Source organism: Chiloscyllium punctatum, chromosome 36 (genome assembly GCF_047496795.1).
Source record: "Chiloscyllium punctatum isolate Juve2018m chromosome 36, sChiPun1.3, whole genome shotgun sequence".
Taxonomy (NCBI): domain Eukaryota; kingdom Metazoa; phylum Chordata; class Chondrichthyes; order Orectolobiformes; family Hemiscylliidae; genus Chiloscyllium; species Chiloscyllium punctatum.
The window spans coordinates 1,284,995-1,304,310 of NC_092774.1; the positions used below are offsets into that span (position 1 = coordinate 1,284,995).

At 52.9% G+C, this 19,316-nt stretch overlaps 1 protein-coding gene across 3 annotated transcripts in view; it reads right to left on the bottom strand.

Annotated features, from left to right (window-relative positions):
* The window catches only part of LOC140460154 (uncharacterized), a 75,400-nt gene that overhangs the window by 6,973 nt on the left and 49,111 nt on the right, over nucleotides 1-19,316 (bottom strand). For all 3 annotated transcript variants that reach the window (XM_072554549.1, XM_072554550.1, XM_072554548.1), the window contains exon 2: nucleotides 170-335. In XM_072554549.1, the coding sequence (XP_072410650.1) occupies nucleotides 170-319 (150 nt within the window). In that variant the 5' untranslated portion in view covers nucleotides 320-335. The remainder of the gene's footprint in view (nucleotides 1-169; nucleotides 336-19,316) is intronic.

Consider the following 19,316-nt stretch of genomic DNA (forward strand, 5'->3'; position numbering starts at 1 on the left):
TCTCTGTGTGTGTCACCCCCCTCCAGCCCCCTACACCCCCTCCCTATCTCTGTGTGTGTCACCCCCCTCCAGCCCCCTACACCCCTTCCCTATCTCTGTGTGTGTCACCCCCCTCCAGTCCCCTACACCCCCTCCCTATCTCTGTGTGATGCGTTGAACATGAACAGACCTTGTAGAGACCGATCCAGTCCTTGGATGACCACTTGACCGAAGAGCCCAAGCTGTAGTGACACTCAATGGCTGTGCCTGGGACATAGGACTGCGGAACATTCTGGAAAGTGATCTCGAACGGTGAGATGTTGATGTTGTGATCGGCCATTTCCAAAATGGTGAACCTGCAAGAAAGCGTCAATGACCAGTACTGTACACCACTGTTATACATTGACAGACCCGTCCCCACCAGTACTGTACCCCAGTGTTATACAGAGACAGACCTGTCCCCACCAGTACTGTACCCCAGTGTTATACACTGACAGACCTGTCCCCACCAGTACTGTACCCCAGTGTTATACAGTGACAGACCCGTCCCCACCAGTACTGTACCCCAGTGTTATACAGTGACAGACCCGTCCAACCAGTACTGTACCCCAGTGTTATACACTGACAGACCTGTCCCCACCAGTACTGTACCCCAGTGTTATACAGTGACAGACCTGTCCCCACCTGTACTGTACCCCAGTGTTATACAGTGACAGACCTGTCCCCGCCAGTACTGTACCCCAGTGTTATACAGTGACAGACCTGTCCCCCACCAGTACTGTACCCCAGTGTTATACAGTGACAGACCCGTCCCCACCAGTACTGTACCCCAGTGTTATACAGTGACAGACCCATCCCCACCAGTACTGTACCCCAGTGTTATACAGTGACATCCTGTCCCCACCAGTACTGTACCCCAGTTTTATACAGAGACAGACCTGTCCCCACCAGTACTGTACCCCAGTGTTATACAGTGACAGACCTGTCCCCACCAGTACTGTACCCCAGTGTTATACAGAGACAGACCCGTCCCCACCAGTACTATACCCCAGTGTTATACAGTGACAGACCCGTCCCCACCAGTACTGTACCCCAGTGTTATACAGTGACAGACCTGTCCCCACCAGTACTGTACCCCAGTGTTATACAGTGACTGACCTGTCCCCACCAGTACTATACCCCAGTGTTATACAGTGACAGACCCGTCCCCAACAGTACTGTACCTCACTGTTATACAGTGACAGACCTGTCCTCAACAGTACTTTACCCCAGTGTTACACAGTGACAGACCTGTCCCCACCAGTACTGTCCCCCAGTGTTATACAGTGACAGACTTGTCGCCATCAGTACTGTACCCCAGCGTTATACAGTGACAGACCTGTCCCCACCAGTACTGTACCCCAGTGTTATACAGGGACAGACCTGTCCCCACCAGTGCTGTACGCCAGTGTTATACAGGGACAGACCTGTCCCCACCAGTACTGTACCCCACTGTTATACAGGGCCAGACCTGTCCCCACCAGGACTGTAACTCAGTGTTATACAGTGACAGACCTGTCCCCACCAGTACTGTACACCAGTGTTATACAGGGACAGAGCTGTCCCCACCAGTACTGTACCCCAGTGTTATACAGTGACAGACCTGTCCCCACCAGTACTGTACCCCAGTGTTATACAGTGACAGACCTGTCCCCACCAGTACTGCACCCCAGTGTTATACAGGGACAGACCTGTCCCCATCAGTACTGTACCCCAGTAATATACAGTGACAGACCTGTCCCCACCAGTACTGTACCCCAGTGTTATACAGTGACAGACCTGTCCCTATCAGAACTGTACCCCACTGTTATACAGGGACAGACCTGTCCCCACCAATACTGTACCCCAGTGTTATACAGTGACAGACCTGTCCCTATCAGAACTGTACCCCAGTGTTATCCAGGGACAGCCCTGTCCCCACCAGTACTGTACCCCAGTGTTATACAGGGACAGACCTGTCCCCACCAGTACTGTACCCCAGTGTTATACAGTGACAGACCTGTCCCCACCAGTACTGTACCCCAGTGTTATACAGTGACAGACCTGTCCCCACCAGTACTGTACCCCATTGTTATACAGTGACAGACCTGTCCCCACCAGGACTGTACCTGTGTTATAGAGTGACAGACCTGTCCCCACCAGTACTGCACCCCAGTGTTATACAGTGACAGACCTGTCCCCACCAGTACTGTACCCCAGTGTTATACAGTGACAGACCTGTCCCCACCAGTACTGTACCACTGTGTTACACAGTGACAGACCTGTACCCACCAGTACTGTACCCCAGTGTTACACAGTGACAGACCTGTACCCACCAGTACTGTTCCCCAGTGTTATGCAGTGACAGACTTGTCCCCACCAGTATTGTACCCCAGTGTTATACAGTGACAGACCTGTCCCCACTAGTACTGTACCCCAGTGTTATACAGAGACAGACCTGTCCCCACCAGTACTGTACCCCAGTGTTATACAGGGACAGACCTGTCCCCACCAGTACTGCACCCGTGTTATACAGAGACAGACCTGTCCCCACCAGTACTGTACCCCAGTGTTATACAGTGACAGACCTGTCCCCACCAGTACTGTACCCCAGTGTTATACAGGGACAGACCCGTCCCCACCAGTACTGTACCCCAGTGTTATACAGTGACAGACCTGTCCCCACCAGTACTGTACCTCAGTGTTATACAATGAGAGACACATCCCCTCCAGAACTGTTCCCCGGTGTTATAAAGTGACAGACCGTCCCCACCAGTACTGTACACCAGTGTTATACAGGGACAGACCTGTCCCCACCAGTAGTGTACCCCAGTGTTATACAGTGACAGACCTGTCCCCACCAGTACTGTACCCCAGTGTTGTACAGGGACAGACCTGTCCCCACCAGTACTGTACCCCTGTGTTATACAGTGACAGATCTGTCCCCACCAGTACTGTACCCCTGTGTTATACACTGACTGACCTGTCCCCACCAGTACTGTACCCCAGTGTTATACAGTGACAGACCTGTCCCCACCAGTACTGTACCCCAGTGTTATACAGAGACAGACATGTCCCCACCAGTACTGTACCCCAGTGTTATACAGGGACAGAGCCGTCCCCACCCATACTGTACCCCAGTGTTATACAGTGACAGACCTGTCCCCACCAGTACTGTACCACAGTGAAATACAGTGACAGACCTGTCCCCACCAGTACTGTACCACAGTGAAATACAGGGACAGACCTGTCCCCACCAGTACTGTACCCCAGTGTTATACAGGGACAGACCTGTCCTCACCAGTACTGTACCCCAGTGTTATACAGTGACAGACCTGTCCCCACCAGTACTGTACCCCAGTGAAATACAGTGACAGACCTGTCCCCACCAGTACTGTACCCCAGTGTTATACAGGGACAGACCCGTCCCCACCAGTACTGTACCCCAGTGTTATACAGAGACAGACGTGTCCCGACCAGTACTGTACCCCAGTGTTATACAGGGACAGACCTGTCGCCACCAGTACTGTACCCCAGTGTTATACAGTGACAGACCTGTCCCCACCAGTACTGTACCCCAGTGTTATACAGGGACAGACCTGTCTCGACCAGTACTGTACCCCAGTGTTATACAGTGACAGACCTGTCCCCACCAGTACTGTACCCCAGTGTCATACAGTGACAGACCTGTCCCCACCAGTACTGTACCCCAGTGTTATACACTGACAGACCTGTCCCCACCAGTACTGTACCCCATTGTTATACAGTCACAGACCTGTCCCCACCAGGACTGTACCCGTGTTCTAGAGTGACAGACCTGTCCCCACCAGTCCTGCACCCCAGTGTTATATAGGGACAGACCTGTCCCCACCAGTACTGTACCCCAGTGTTATACAGGGACAGACCTGTCCCCACCAGTACTGTACCCCAGTGTTATACAGTGACAGACCTGTCCCCACCAGTACTGTACCCCAGTGTTATACAGTGACAGACCTGTCCCCACCAGTACTGTACCCCAGTGTTATACAGTGACAGACCTGTCCCCACCAGTACTGTACCCCAGTGTTATACAGTGACAGACCTGTCCCCACCAGTACTGTACCCCAGTGTTATACAGGGACAGACCTGTCCCCACCAGTACTGTACCCCAGTGTTATACAGAGACAGACCTGTCCCCACCAGTACTGTACCCCAGTGTTATACAGGTACAGACCTGTCCCCACCAGTACTGTACCTCACTGTTACACAGTGACAGACCTGTCCCCACCAGTACTGTACCCCAGTGTTATACAGTGACAGACCTGTACCCACCACTACTGTACCCCAGTGTTATACAGGGACAGACCTGTCCCCACCAGTACTGTACCTCACTGTTACACAGTGACAGACCTGTCCCCACCAGTACTGTACCCCAGTGTTATACAGGGACAGACCTGTCCCCACCAGTACTGTACCCCAGTGTTATACACTGACAGACCTGTCCCCACCAGTACTGTACCCCAGCGTTACACAGGGACAGACCTGTCCCCACCAGTACTGTACCTCACTGTTACACAGTGACAGACCTGTCCCCACCAGTACTGTACCCCAGTGTTATACAGTGACAGACCTGTCCCCACCAGTACTGTACCCCATTGTTATACAGTGACAGACCTGTCCCCACCAGTACTGTACCCCAGTGTTATACAGTGACAGACCTGTCCCCACCAGTACTGTACCCCAGTGTTATACAGTGACAGACCTGTCCCCACCAGTACTGTACCCCAGTGTTATACAGGGACTGACCTGTCCCCACCAGTACTGTACCCCAGTGTTATACAGTGACAGACCTGTCCCCACCAGTACTGTACCCCAGTGTTATACAGGGACTGACCTGTCCCCACCAGTACTGTACCCCAGTGTTATACAGTGACAGACCCATCCCCAACAGTACTGTACCTCAGTGTTATACAGTGACAGACCTGTCCCCACCAGTACTGTACCCCAGCATTACACAGGGACAGACCTGTCCCCACCAGTACTGTACCTCACTGTTACACAGTGACAGACCTGTCCCCACCAGTACTGCACCCCAGTGTTATACAGTGACAGACCTGTTCCCACCAGTACTGTACCCCAGTGTTATACAGGGACAGACCTGTCCCCACCAGTAGTGTACCCTAGTGTTATACAGGGACAGACCTGTCCCCACCAGTACTGTACCCCAGTGTTGTACAGGGACAGACCTGTCCCCAACAGTACTGTACCCCAGTGTTATACAGAGACAGACCTGTCCCCACCAGTACTGTACCCCAGTGTTATACAGGGACAGACCTGTCCCCACCAGTAGTGCACCCGTGTTATACAGTGACAGACCTGTCCCCACCAATACTGTACCCCAGTGTTATACAGTGACAGACCTTTCCCCACCAGTACTGTACCCCAGTGTTATACAGGGACAGACCCGTCCCCACCAGTACTGTACCTCAGTGTTATACAATGAGAGACGCATCCCCTCCAGTACTGTACCCCAGTGTTATACAGTGACAGACCCGTCCCCACCAGTACTGTACCCCAGTGTTATACACAGACAGACCAGTCCCCACCAGTACTGCACCCCAGTGTAATACAGGGACAGACCTGTCCCCACCAGTACTGTACCCCAGTGTTATACAGTGTCAGACCTGTCCCCACCAGTACTGTACCCCAGTGTCATACTGGGACAGACCTGTCCCCACCAGTACTGTACCACAGTGTTATACAGTGAGAGACACGTCCCCACCAGTACTGTACCCCAGTGTTATACAGTGACAGACCTGTCCCCACCAGTACTGTACCCCAGTGTTGTACAGTGACAGACCTGTCCCCACCAGTACTGTACTCCAGTGTTATACAGTAACAGACCTGTCCCCACCAGTACTGTACCCCAGTGTTATACAGTGACAGATCTGTCCCCACCTGTACTGTACCCCTGTGTTATACAGTGACAGATCTGTCCCCACCAGTACTGTACCCCTGTGTTATACACTGACTGACCTGTCCCCACCAGTACTGTACCCAAGCGTTACACAGTGACAGACCTGTCCCCACCAGTACTGTACCCCAGTGTTATACAGGGACAGACCTGCCCCCGCCAGACTGTACCCCAGTGTTATACAGTGACAGACCTGTCCCCACCAGTACTGTACCTCAGTGTTACACAGTGACAGACCTGTCCCCACCAGTACTGTACCCCAGTGTTATACAGGGACAGACCTGTCCCCACCAGTACTGTACCCCAGTGTTATACAGGGACAGACCTGTCCCCACCAGTACTGTACCCCAGTGTTATACAGTGACAGACCTGTCCCCACCAGTACTGTACCCCAGTGTTATACAGTGACAGACCTGTCCCCACCAGTACTGTACCCCAGTGTTATACAGTGACAGACCTGTCCCCACCAGTACTGTACCTCAGTGTTATACAATGAGAGACACATCCCTTCCAGTACTGTACCCCAGTGTTATACAGGGACAGACCTGTCCCCACCAGTACTGTACCCCAGTGTTATACAGTGACAGACCTGTCCCCACCAGGACTGTACCCCAGTGTTATACAGTGACAGACCTGTCCCCACCAGTACTGTACCTCAGTGTTATACAATGAGAGACACATCCCTTCCAGTACTGTACCCCAGTGTTATACAAGGACAGACCTGTCCCCACCAGTACTGTACCCCAGTGTTATACAGGGACAGACCTGTCCCCACCAGTACTGTACCCCAGTGTTATACAGTGACAGACCTGTCCCCACCAGTACTGTACCCCAGTGTTATACAGAGACAGACCCGTCCCCCACCAGTACTGTACCCCGGTGTTATACAGTGACAGACCCGTCCCCCACCAGTACTGTACCCCAGTGTTATACAGTGACAGATCTGTCCTCACCAGTACTGTACCCCAGTGTTACACAGTGACAGACCTGTCCCCACCAGTACTGTACCCCAGTGTTATACAGGGACAGACCTGTCCCCATCTGTACTGTACCCCAGTGTTATACAGTGACAGACCTGTCCCCACCAGTACTGTACCCCAGTGTTATACAGTGACAGACCTGTCCCCACCAGTACTGTACCCCAGTGTTATACAGTGACAGACCTGTCCCCACCAGTACTGTACCCCAGTGTTATACAGTGACAGACCTGTCCCCACCAGTACTGTACCCCAGTGTTATACAGGGACAGAACCGTCCACCACCAGTACTGTACCCCGGTGTTATACAGTGACAGACCTGTCCCCACCAGTACTGTCCCACAGTGTTATACAGTGACTGACCTGTCCCCACCAGTACTATACCCCAGTGTTATACAGTGACAGACCTGTCCCCACCAGTACTGTACCTCACTGTTATACAGTGACAGACCTGTCCCCAACAGTACTGTACCCCAGTGTTACACAGTGACAGACCTGTCCCGACCAGTACTGTACCCCAGTGTTATACAGGGACAGACCTGTCGCCACCAGTACTGTACCCCAGTGTTATACAGTGACAGACCTGTCCCCACCAGTACTGTACCCCAGTGTTATACAGGGACAGACCTGTCTCGACCAGTACTGTACCCCAGTGTTATACAGTGACAGACCTGTCCCCACCAGTACTGTACCCCAGTGTCATACAGTGACAGACCTGTCCCCACCAGTACTGTACCCCAGTGTTATACACTGACAGACCTGTCCCCACCAGTACTGTATCCCATTGTTATACAGTCACAGACCTGTCCCCACCAGGACTGTACCCGTGTTCTAGAGTGACAGACCTGTCCCCACCAGTCCTGCACCCCAGTGTTATATAGGGACAGACCTGTCCCCACCAGTACTGTACCTCACTGTAACACAGTGACAGACCTGTCCCCACCAGCACTGTACCCCAGTGTTATACAGTGACAGACCTGTCCCCACCAGTACTGTACCTCACTGTAACACAGTGACAGACCTGTCCCCACCAGCACTGTACCCCAGTGTTATACAGTGACAGACCTGTCCCCACCAGTACTGTACCCCAGTGTTATACAGGGACAGACCTGTCCCCACCAGTAGTGTACCCCAGTGTTATACAGTGACAGACCTGTCCCCACCAGTACTGTACCCCAGTGTTATACAGTGACAGACCTGTCCCCACCAGTACTGTACCCCAGTGTTACACAGTGACAGACCTGTCCCCACCAGTACTGTACCCCAGTGTTGTACAGGGACAGACCTGTCCCCACCAGTACTGTACCCCAGTGTTGTACAGGGACAGACCTGTCCCCACCAGTACTGTACCCCAGTGTTATACAGAGACAGACCTGTCCCCACCAGTACTGTACCCCAGTGTTATACAGGGACAGACCTGTCCCCACCAGTACTGTACCCCAGTGTTGTACAGGGACAGACCTGTCCCCACCAGTACTGTACCCCAGTGTTGTACAGGGACAGACCTGTCCCCACCAGTACTGTACCCCAGTGTTATACAGAGACAGACCTGTCCCCACCAGTACTGTACCCCAGTGTTATACAGGGACAGACCTGTCCCCACCAGTACTGCACCCGTGTTATACAGTGACAGACCTGTCCCCACCAATACTGTACCCCAGTGTTATACAGTGACAGACCTTTCCCCACCAGTACTGTACCCCAGTGTTATACAGTGAGAGACACGTCCCCACCAGTACTGAAACCCCGGTGTTATACAGTGACAGACCTGTCCCCACCAGTACTGTACCCCAGTGTTATACAGTGACAGACCCGTCCCCACCAGTACTGTACCCCAGTGTTATACACTGACAGACCCGTCCCCACCAGTACTGCACCCCAGTGTAATACAGGGACAGACCTGTCCCCACCAGTACTGTACCCCAGTGTTATACAGTGTCAGACCTGTCCCCACCAGTACTGTACCCCAGTGTCATACTGGGACAGACCCGTCCCCACCAGTACTGTACCACAGTGTTATACAGTGAGAGACACGTCCCCACCAGTACTGTACCCCAGTGTTATACAGTGACAGACCTGTCCCCACCAGTACTGTACCCCAGTGTTGTACAGTGACAGACCTGTCCCCACCAGTACTGTACTCCAGTGTTATACAGTAACAGACCTGTCCCCACCAGTACTGTACCCCAGTGTTATACAGTGACAGATCTGTCCCCACCTGTACTGTACCCCTGTGTTATACACTGACTGACCTGTCCCCACCAGTACTGTACCCAAGCGTTACACAGTGACAGACCTGTCCCCACCAGTACTGTACCCCAGTGTTATACAGGGACAGACCTGCCCCCGCCAGACTGTACCCCAGTGTTATACAGTGACAGACCTGTCCCCACCAGTACTGTACCTCAGTGTTACACAGTGACAGACCTGTCCCCACCAGTACTGTACCCCAGTGTTATACAGGGACAGACCTGTCCCCACCAGTACTGTACCCCAGTGTTATACAGGGACAGACCTGTCCCCACCAGTACTGCACCCGTTATACAGTGACAGACCTGTCCCCACCAGTACTGTACCCCAGTGTTATACAGTGACAGACCTGTCCCCACCAGTACTGTACCCCAGTGTTATACAGGGACAGACCCATCCCCACCAGTACTGTACCCCAGTGTTATACAGTGACAGACCTGTCCCCACCAGTACTGTACCTCAGTGTTATACAATGAGAGACACATCCCTTCCAGTACTGTACCCCAGTGTTATACAGGGACAGACCTGTCCCCACCAGTACTGTACCTCAGTGTTATACAATGAGAGACACATCCCTTCCAGTACTGTACCCCAGTGTTATACAGTGACAGACCTGTCCCCGCCAGGACTGTACCCCAGTGTTATACAGTGACAGACCTGTCCTCACCACTACTGTACCCCAGTGTTATACAGTGACAGACCTGTCCCCACCAGTACTGTACCCCAGTGTTATACAGAGACAGACCCGTCCCCCACCAGTACTGTACCCCGGTGTTATACAGTGAAAGACCCGTCCCCCACCAGTACTGTACCCCAGTGTTATACAGTGACAGATCTGTCCCCACCAGTACTGTACCCCAGTGTTACACAGTGACAGACCTGTCCCCACCAGTACTGTACCCCAGTGTTATACAGGGACAGACCTGTCCCCATCTGTACTGTACCCCAGTGTTATACAGTGACAGACCTGTCCCCACCAGTACTGTACCCCAGTGTTATACAGTGACAGACCTGTCCCCACCAGTACTGTACCCCAGTGTTATACAGTGACAGACCTGTCCCCACCAGTACTGTACCCCAGTGTTATACAGGGACAGACCCGTCCCCCACCAGTACTGTACCCCGGTGTTATACAGTGACAGACCTGTCCCCACCAGTACTGTCCCACAGTGTTATACAGTGACTGACCTGTCCCCACCAGTACTATACCCCCGTGTTATACAGTGACAGACCTGTCCCCACCAGTACTGTACCTCACTGTTATACAGTGACAGACCTGTCCCCAACAGTACTGTACCCCAGTGTTACACAGTGACAGACCTGTCCCCACCAGTACTGTCCCCCAGTGTTATACAGTGACAGACTTGTCGCCATCAGTACTGTACCCCAGCGTTATACAGTGACAAACCTGTCCCCACCAGTACTGTACCCCAGTGTTATACAGGGACAGACCTGTCCCCACCAGTACTGTACCCCACTGTTATACAGGGACAGACCTGTCCCCACCAGGACTGTAACTCAGTGTTATACAGTGACAGACCTGTCCCCACCAGTACTGTACACCAGTGTTATACAGGGACAGACCTGTCCCCACCAGTACTGTACCCCAGTGTTATACAGTGACAGACCTGTCCCCACCAGTACTGTACCCCAGTGTTATACAGTGACAGACCTGTCCCCACCAGTACTGCACCCCAGTGTTATACAGGGACAGACCTGTCCCCACCAGTACTGTACCCCAGTGTTATACAGTGACAGACCTGTCCCGACCAGTACTGTACCCCAGTGTTATACAGGGACAGACCCCCCCCCCCCCCCCCCCCCCCCCCCCCCCCCCCCCCCCCCCCCCCCCCCCCCCCCCCCCCCCCCCCCCCCCCCTGTCCCCCACCAGTACTATACCCCAGTGTTATACAATGACAGACCTGTCCCCACCAGTACTGTACCCGTGTTACACAGTGACAGACCTGTCCCCACCAGTACTGCACCCCAGTGTTATACAGTGACAGAGCTGTCCCCACCAGTACTGTACCCCAGTGTTATACAGTGACAGATCTGTCCCCACCTGTACTGTACCCCTGTGTTATACAGTGACAGATCTGTCCCCACCAGTACTGTACCCCTGTGTTATACACTGACTGACCTGTCCCCACCAGTACTGTACCCAAGCGTTACACAGTGACAGACCTGTCCCCACCAGTACTGTACCCCAGTGTTATACAGGGACAGACCTGCCCCCGCCAGACTGTACCCCAGTGTTATACAGTGACAGACCTGTCCCCACCAGTACTGTACCTCAGTGTTACACAGTGACAGACCTGTCCCCACCAGTACTGTACCCCAGTGTTATACAGGGACAGACCTGTCCCCACCAGTACTGTACCCCAGTGTTATACAGGGACAGACCTGTCCCCACCAGTACTGCACCCGTTATACAGTGACAGACCTGTCCCCACCAGTACTGTACCCCAGTGTTATACAGTGACAGACCTGTCCCCACCAGTACTGTACCCCAGTGTTATACAGGGACAGACCCATCCCCACCAGTACTGTACCCCAGTGTTATACAGTGACAGACCTGTCCCCACCAGTACTGTACCTCAGTGTTATACAATGAGAGACACATCCCTTCCAGTACTGTACCCCAGTGTTATACAGGGACAGACCTGTCCCCACCAGTACTGTACCTCAGTGTTATACAATGAGAGACACATCCCTTCCAGTACTGTACCCCAGTGTTATACAGTTACAGACCTGTCCCCACCAGTACTGTACCCCACATTTATACAGGGACAGACCTGTCCCCATCAGTACTGTACCCCACTGTTATCCAGGGACAGCCCTGTCCCCACCAGTACAGTACCCCAGTGTTATACAGTGACAGACCTGTCCCCACCAGTACTGTACCCCATTGTTATACAGTGACAGACCTGTCCCCACCAGGACTGTACCCGTGTTATAGAGTGACAGACCTGTCCCCACCAGTACTGCACCCCAGTGTTATACAGTGACAGACCTGTCCCCACCAGTACTGTACCCCAGTGTTATACAGAGACAGACCTGTCCCGACCAGTACTGTACCCCAGTGTTATACAGGGACAGACCTGTCGCCACCAGTACTATACCCCAGTGTTATACAGTGACAGACCTGTCACCAACAGTACTGTACCCCAGTGTTATACAGAGACAGACCTGTCCCCACCAGTACTGTACCCCAGTGTGATACAGTGACAGACCTGTCCCGACCAGTACTGTACCCCAGTGTTATACAGGGACAGACCTGTCCCCACCAGTACTATACCCCAGTGTTATACAATGACAGACCTGTCCCCACCAGTACTGTACCCGTGTTACACAGTGACAGACCTGTCCCCACCAGTACTGCACCCCAGTGTTATACAGTGACAGAGCTGTCCCCACCAGTACTGTACCCCACTGTTATACAGTGACAGACCTGTCCCCACCAGGACTGTACCCCACTGTTATACAGTTACAGACCTGTCCCCACCAGTACTGTACCCCACATTTATACAGGGACAGACCTGTCCCCATCAGTACTGTACCCCACTGTTATCCAGGGACAGCCCTGTCCCCACCAGTACAGTACCCCAGTGTTATACAGTGACAGACCTGTCCCCACCAGTACTGTACCCCATTGTTATACAGTGACAGACCTGTCCCCACCAGGACTGTACCCGTGTTATAGAGTGACAGACCTGTCCCCACCAGTACTGCACCCCAGTGTTATACAGTGACAGACCTGTCCCCACCAGTACTGTACCCCAGTGTTATACAGAGACAGACCTGTCCCGACCAGTACTGTACCCCAGTGTTATACAGGGACAGACCTGTCGCCACCAGTACTATACCCCAGTGTTATACAGTGACAGACCTGTCACCAACAGTACTGTACCCCAGTGTTATACAGAGACAGACCTGTCCCCACCAGTACTGTACCCCAGTGTTATACAGGGACAGACCCGTCCCCACCAGTACTGTACCCCAGTGTTATACAGGGACAGACCTGTCACCAACAGTACTGTACCCCAGTGTTATACAGTGGCGGACCTGTCCCCACCAGTACTGTACCCCAGTGTTATACAAAGACAGACCTGTCCCCATCAGTACTGTACCCCAGTGTTATACAGTGACAGACCTGTCCCCACCAGTACTGTACCCCGGTGTTATACAATGACAGACCCGTCCCCCACCAGTACTGTACCACAGTGTTATACAGTGACAGATCTGTCCCCACCAGTACTGTACCCCAGTGTTATACAGTGACAGATCTGTCCCCACCAGTACTGTACCCCAGTGTTATACAGTGACAGACCTGTCCCCACCAGTACTGTACCCCAGTGTTACACAGTGACAGACCTGTCCCCACCAGTACTGTACCCCAGTGTTATACAGGGACAGACCTGTCCCCACCAGTACTGTACCCCAGTGTTATACAGTGACAGACCTGTCCCGACCAGTACTGTACCCCAGTGTTATACAGGGACAGACCTGTCCCCACCAGTACTATACCCCAGTGTTATACAATGACAGACCTGTCCCCACCAGTACTGTACCCGTGTTACACAGTGACAGACCTGTCCCCACCAGTACTGCATCCCAGTGTTATACAGTGACAGAGCTGTCCCCACCAGTACTGTACCCCACTGTTATACAGTGACAGACCTGTCCCCACCAGGACTCTACCCCACTGTTATACAGTGACAGACCTGTCCCCACCAGTACTGTACCCCACTGTTATACAGGGACAGACCTGTCCCCATCAGTACTGTACCCCACTGTTATACAGGGACAGACCTGTCCCCACCAGTACTGTACCCCAGTGTTATACAGTGACAGACCTGTCCCCATCAGAACTGTACCCCAGTGTTATCCAGGGACAGCCCTGTCCCCACCAGTACTGTACCCCAGTGTTATACAGGGATAGACCTGTCCCCACCAGTACTGTACCCCATTGTTATACAGTGACTTATACAGTGACAGACCTGTCCCCACCAGTACTGTACACCAGTGTTATACAGTGACAGACCTGTCCCCACCAGTAGTGTACCCCATTGTTATACAGTGACAGACCTGACCCCACCAGGACTGTACCCGTGTTATAGAGTGACAGACCTGTCCCCACCAGTACTGCACCCCAGTGTTATACAGTGACAGACCTGTCCCCACCAGTACTGTACCCCAGTGTTATACAGGGACAGACCTGTCCCCACCAGTACTGTACCTCACTGTTATACAGTGACAGACCTGTCCCCACCAGTACTGTACCTCACTGTTACACAGTGACAGACCTGTCCCCACCAGCACTGTACCCCAGTGTTACAGAGTGACAGACCTGTACCCACCAGTACTGTACCCCAGTGTTATACAGGGACAGACCTGTCCCCACCAGTAGTGTACCCCAGTGTTATACAGTGACAGACCTGTCCCCACCAGTACTGTACCCCAGTGTTGTACAGTGACAGACCTGTCCCCACCAGTATTGTACCCCAGTGTTATACAGTGACAGACCTGTCCCCACCAGCACTGTACCCCAGTGTTATACAGGGACAGACCTGTCCCCACCAGTACTGTACCCCAGTGTTATACAGGGACAGACCTGTCCTCACCAGTGCTGTACCCCTGTGTTATACAGGGACAGAACTGTCCCCACCAGTACTGTACCCCAGTGTTATACAGAGACAGACCTGTCCCCACCAGTACTGTACCCCAGTGTTATACAGGGACAGACCTGTCCCCACCAGTACTGCACCCATGTTATACAGTGACAGATCTGTCCCCACCTGTACTGTACCCCTGTGTTATACAGTGACAGACCTGTCCCCATCAGTACTGTCCCCCTGTGTTATACAGTAACAGACCTGTCCCCACCAGTACTGTACCCCAGTGTTATACAGTGACAGATCTGTCCCCACCTGTACTGTACCCCTGTGTTATACAGTGACAGATCTGTCCCCACCAGTACTGTACCCCTGTGTTATACACTGACTGACCTGTCCCCACCAGTACTGTACCCAAGCGTTACACAGTGACAGACCTGTCCCCACCAGTACTGTACCCCAGTGTTATACAGGGACAGACCTGCCCCCGCCAGACTGTACCCCAGTGTTATACAGTGACAGACCTGTCCCCACCAGTACTGTACCTCAGTGTTACACAGTGACAGACCTGTCCCCACCAGTACTGTACCCCAGTGTTATACAGGGACAGACCTGTCCCCACCAGTACTGTACCCCAGTGTTATACAGGGACAGACCTGTCCCCACCAGTACTGCACCCGTTATACAGTGACAGACCTGTCCCCACCAGTACTGTACCCCAGTGTTATACAGTGACAGACCTGTCCCCACCAGTACTGTACCCCAGTGTTATACAGGGACAGACCCATCCCCACCAGTACTGTACCCCAGTGTTATACAGTGACAGACCTGTCCCCACCAGTACTGTACCTCAGTGTTATACAATGAGAGACACATCCCTTCCAGTACTGTACCCCAGTGTTATACAGGGACAGACCTGTCCCCACCAGTACTGTACCTCAGTGTTATACAATGAGAGACACATCCCTTCCAGTACTGTACCCCAGTGTTATACAGTTACAGACCTGTCCCCACCAGTACTGTACCCCACATTTATACAGGGACAGACCTGTCCCCATCAGTACTGTACCCCACTGTTATCCAGGGACAGCCCTGTCCCCACCAGTACAGTACCCCAGTGTTATACAGTGACAGACCTGTCCCCACCAGTACTGTACCCCATTGTTATACAGTGACAGACCTGTCCCCACCAGGACTGTACCCGTGTTATAGAGTGACAGACCTGTCCCCACCAGTACTGCACCCCAGTGTTATACAGTGACAGACCTGTCCCCACCAGTACTGTACCCCAGTGTTATACAGAGACAGACCTGTCCCGACCAGTACTGTACCCCAGTGTTATACAGGGACAGACCTGTCGCCACCAGTACTATACCCCAGTGTTATACAGTGACAGACCTGTCACCAACAGTACTGTACCCCAGTGTTATACAGAGACAGACCTGTCCCCACCAGTACTGTACCCCAGTGTGATACAGTGACAGACCTGTCCCGACCAGTACTGTACCCCAGTGTTATACAGGGACAGACCTGTCCCCACCAGTACTATACCCCAGTGTTATACAATGACAGACCTGTCCCCACCAGTACTGTACCCGTGTTACACAGTGACAGACCTGTCCCCACCAGTACTGCACCCCAGTGTTATACAGTGACAGAGCTGTCCCCACCAGTACTGTACCCCACTGTTATACAGTGACAGACCTGTCCCCACCAGGACTGTACCCCACTGTTATACAGTTACAGACCTGTCCCCACCAGTACTGTACCCCACATTTATACAGGGACAGACCTGTCCCCATCAGTACTGTACCCCACTGTTATCCAGGGACAGCCCTGTCCCCACCAGTACAGTACCCCAGTGTTATACAGTGACAGACCTGTCCCCACCAGTACTGTACCCCATTGTTATACAGTGACAGACCTGTCCCCACCAGGACTGTACCCGTGTTATAGAGTGACAGACCTGTCCCCACCAGTACTGCACCCCAGTGTTATACAGTGACAGACCTGTCCCCACCAGTACTGTACCCCAGTGTTATACAGAGACAGACCTGTCCCGACCAGTACTGTACCCCAGTGTTATACAGGGACAGACCTGTCGCCACCAGTACTATACCCCAGTGTTATACAGTGACAGACCTGTCACCAACAGTACTGTACCCCAGTGTTATACAGAGACAGACCTGTCCCCACCAGTACTGTACCCCAGTGTTATACAGGGACAGACCCGTCCCCACCAGTACTGTACCCCAGTGTTATACAGGGACAGACCTGTCACCAACAGTACTGTACCCCAGTGTTATACAGTGGCGGACCTGTCCCCACCAGTACTGTACCCCAGTGTTTTATAGAGACAGACCTGTCCCGACCAGTACTGTACCCCAGTGTTATACAAAGACAGACCTGTCCCCATCAGTACTGTACCCCAGTGTTATACAGTGACAGACCTGTCCCCACCAGTACTGTACCCCGGTGTTATACAATGATAGACCCGTCCCCCACCAGTACTGTACCACAGTGTTATACAGTGACAGATCTGTCCCCACCAGTACTGTACCCCAGTGTTATACAGTGACAGATCTGTCCCCACCAGTACTGTACCACAGTGTTATACAGTGACAGACCTGTCCCCACCAGTACTGTTCCCCAGTGTTACACAGTGACAGACCTGTCCCCACCAGTACTGTACCCCAGTGTTATACAGGGACAGACCTGTCCCCACCAGTACTGTACCCCAGTGTTATACAGTGACAGACCTGTCCCGACCAGTACTGTACCCCAGTGTTATACAGGGACAGACCTGTCCCCACCAGTACTATACCCCAGTGTTATACAATGACAGGCCTGTCCCCACCAGTACTGTACCCGTGTTACACAGTGACAGACCTGTCCCCACCAGTACTGCATCCCAGTGTTATACAGTGACAGAGCTGTCCCCACCAGTACTGTACCCCACTGTTATACAGTGACAGACCTGTCCCCACCAGGACTCTACCCCACTGTTATACAGTGACAGACCTGTCCCCACCAGTACTGTACCCCACTGTTATACAGGGACAGACCTGTCCCCATCAGTACTGTACCCCACTGTTATACAGGGACAGACCTGTCCCCACCAGTACTGTACCCCAGTGTTATACAGTGACAGACCTGTCCCCATCAGAACTGTACCCCAGTGTTATCCAGGGACAGCCCTGTCCCCACCAGTACTGTACCCCAGTGTTATACAGGGATAGACCTGTCCCCACCAGTACTGTACCCCATTGTTATACAGTGACAGACCTGTCCCCACCAGGACTGTACCCGTGTTATAGAGTGACAGACCTGTCCCCACCAGTACTGCACCCCAGTGTTATACAGTGACAGACCTGTCCCCACCAGTACTGTACACCAGTGTTATACAGTGACAGACCTGTCCCCACCAGTAGTGTACCCCATTGTTATACAGTGACAGACCTGACCCCACCAGGACTGTACCCGTGTTATAGAGTGACAGACCTGTCCCCACCAGTACTGCACCCCAGTGTTATACAGTGACAGACCTGTCCCCACCAGTACTGTACCCCAGTGTTATACAGGGACAGACCTGTCCCCACCAGTACTGTACCTCACTGTTATACAGTGACAGACCTGTCCCCACCAGTACTGTACCTCACTGTTACACAGTGACAGACCTGTCCCCACCAGCACTGTACCCCAGTGTTACAGAGTGACAGACCTGTACCCACCAGTACTGTACCCCAGTGTTATACAGGGACAGACCTGTCCCCACCAGTAGTGTACCCCAGTGTTATACAGTGACAGACCTGTCCCCACCAGTACTGTACCCCAGTGTTGTACAGTGACAGACCTGTCCCCACCAGTATTGTACCCCAGTGTTATACAGTGACAGACCTGTCCCCACCAGCACTGTACCCCAGTGTTATACAGGGACAGACCTGTCCCCACCAGTACTGTACCCCAGTGTTATACAGGGACAGACCTGTCCTCACCAGTACTGTACCCCTGTGTTATACAGGGACAGAACTGTCCCCACCAGTACTGTACCCCAGTGTTATACAGAGACAGACCTGTCCCCACCAGTACTGTACCCCAGTGTTATACAGGGACAGACCTGTCCCCACCAGTACTGCACCCATGTTATACAGTGACAGATCTGTCCCCACCTGTACTGTACCCCTGTGTTATACAGTGACAGACCTGTCCCCATCAGTACTGTCCCCCTGTGTTATACAGTGACAGATCTGTCCCCACCTGTACTGTACCCCTGTGTTATACAGTGACAGACCTGTCCCCATCAGTACTGTACCCCTGTGTTATACAGTGACAGATCTGTCCCCACCAGTACTGTACCCCTGTGTTATACACTGACTGACCTGTCCCCACCAGTACTGTACCCAAGCGGTACACAGTGACAGACCTGTCCCCGCCAGTACTGTATCCCAGTGTTATACAGTGACAGACCTGTCCCCACCAGTACTGTACCCCAGTGTTATACAGTGACAGACCTGTCCCCACCAG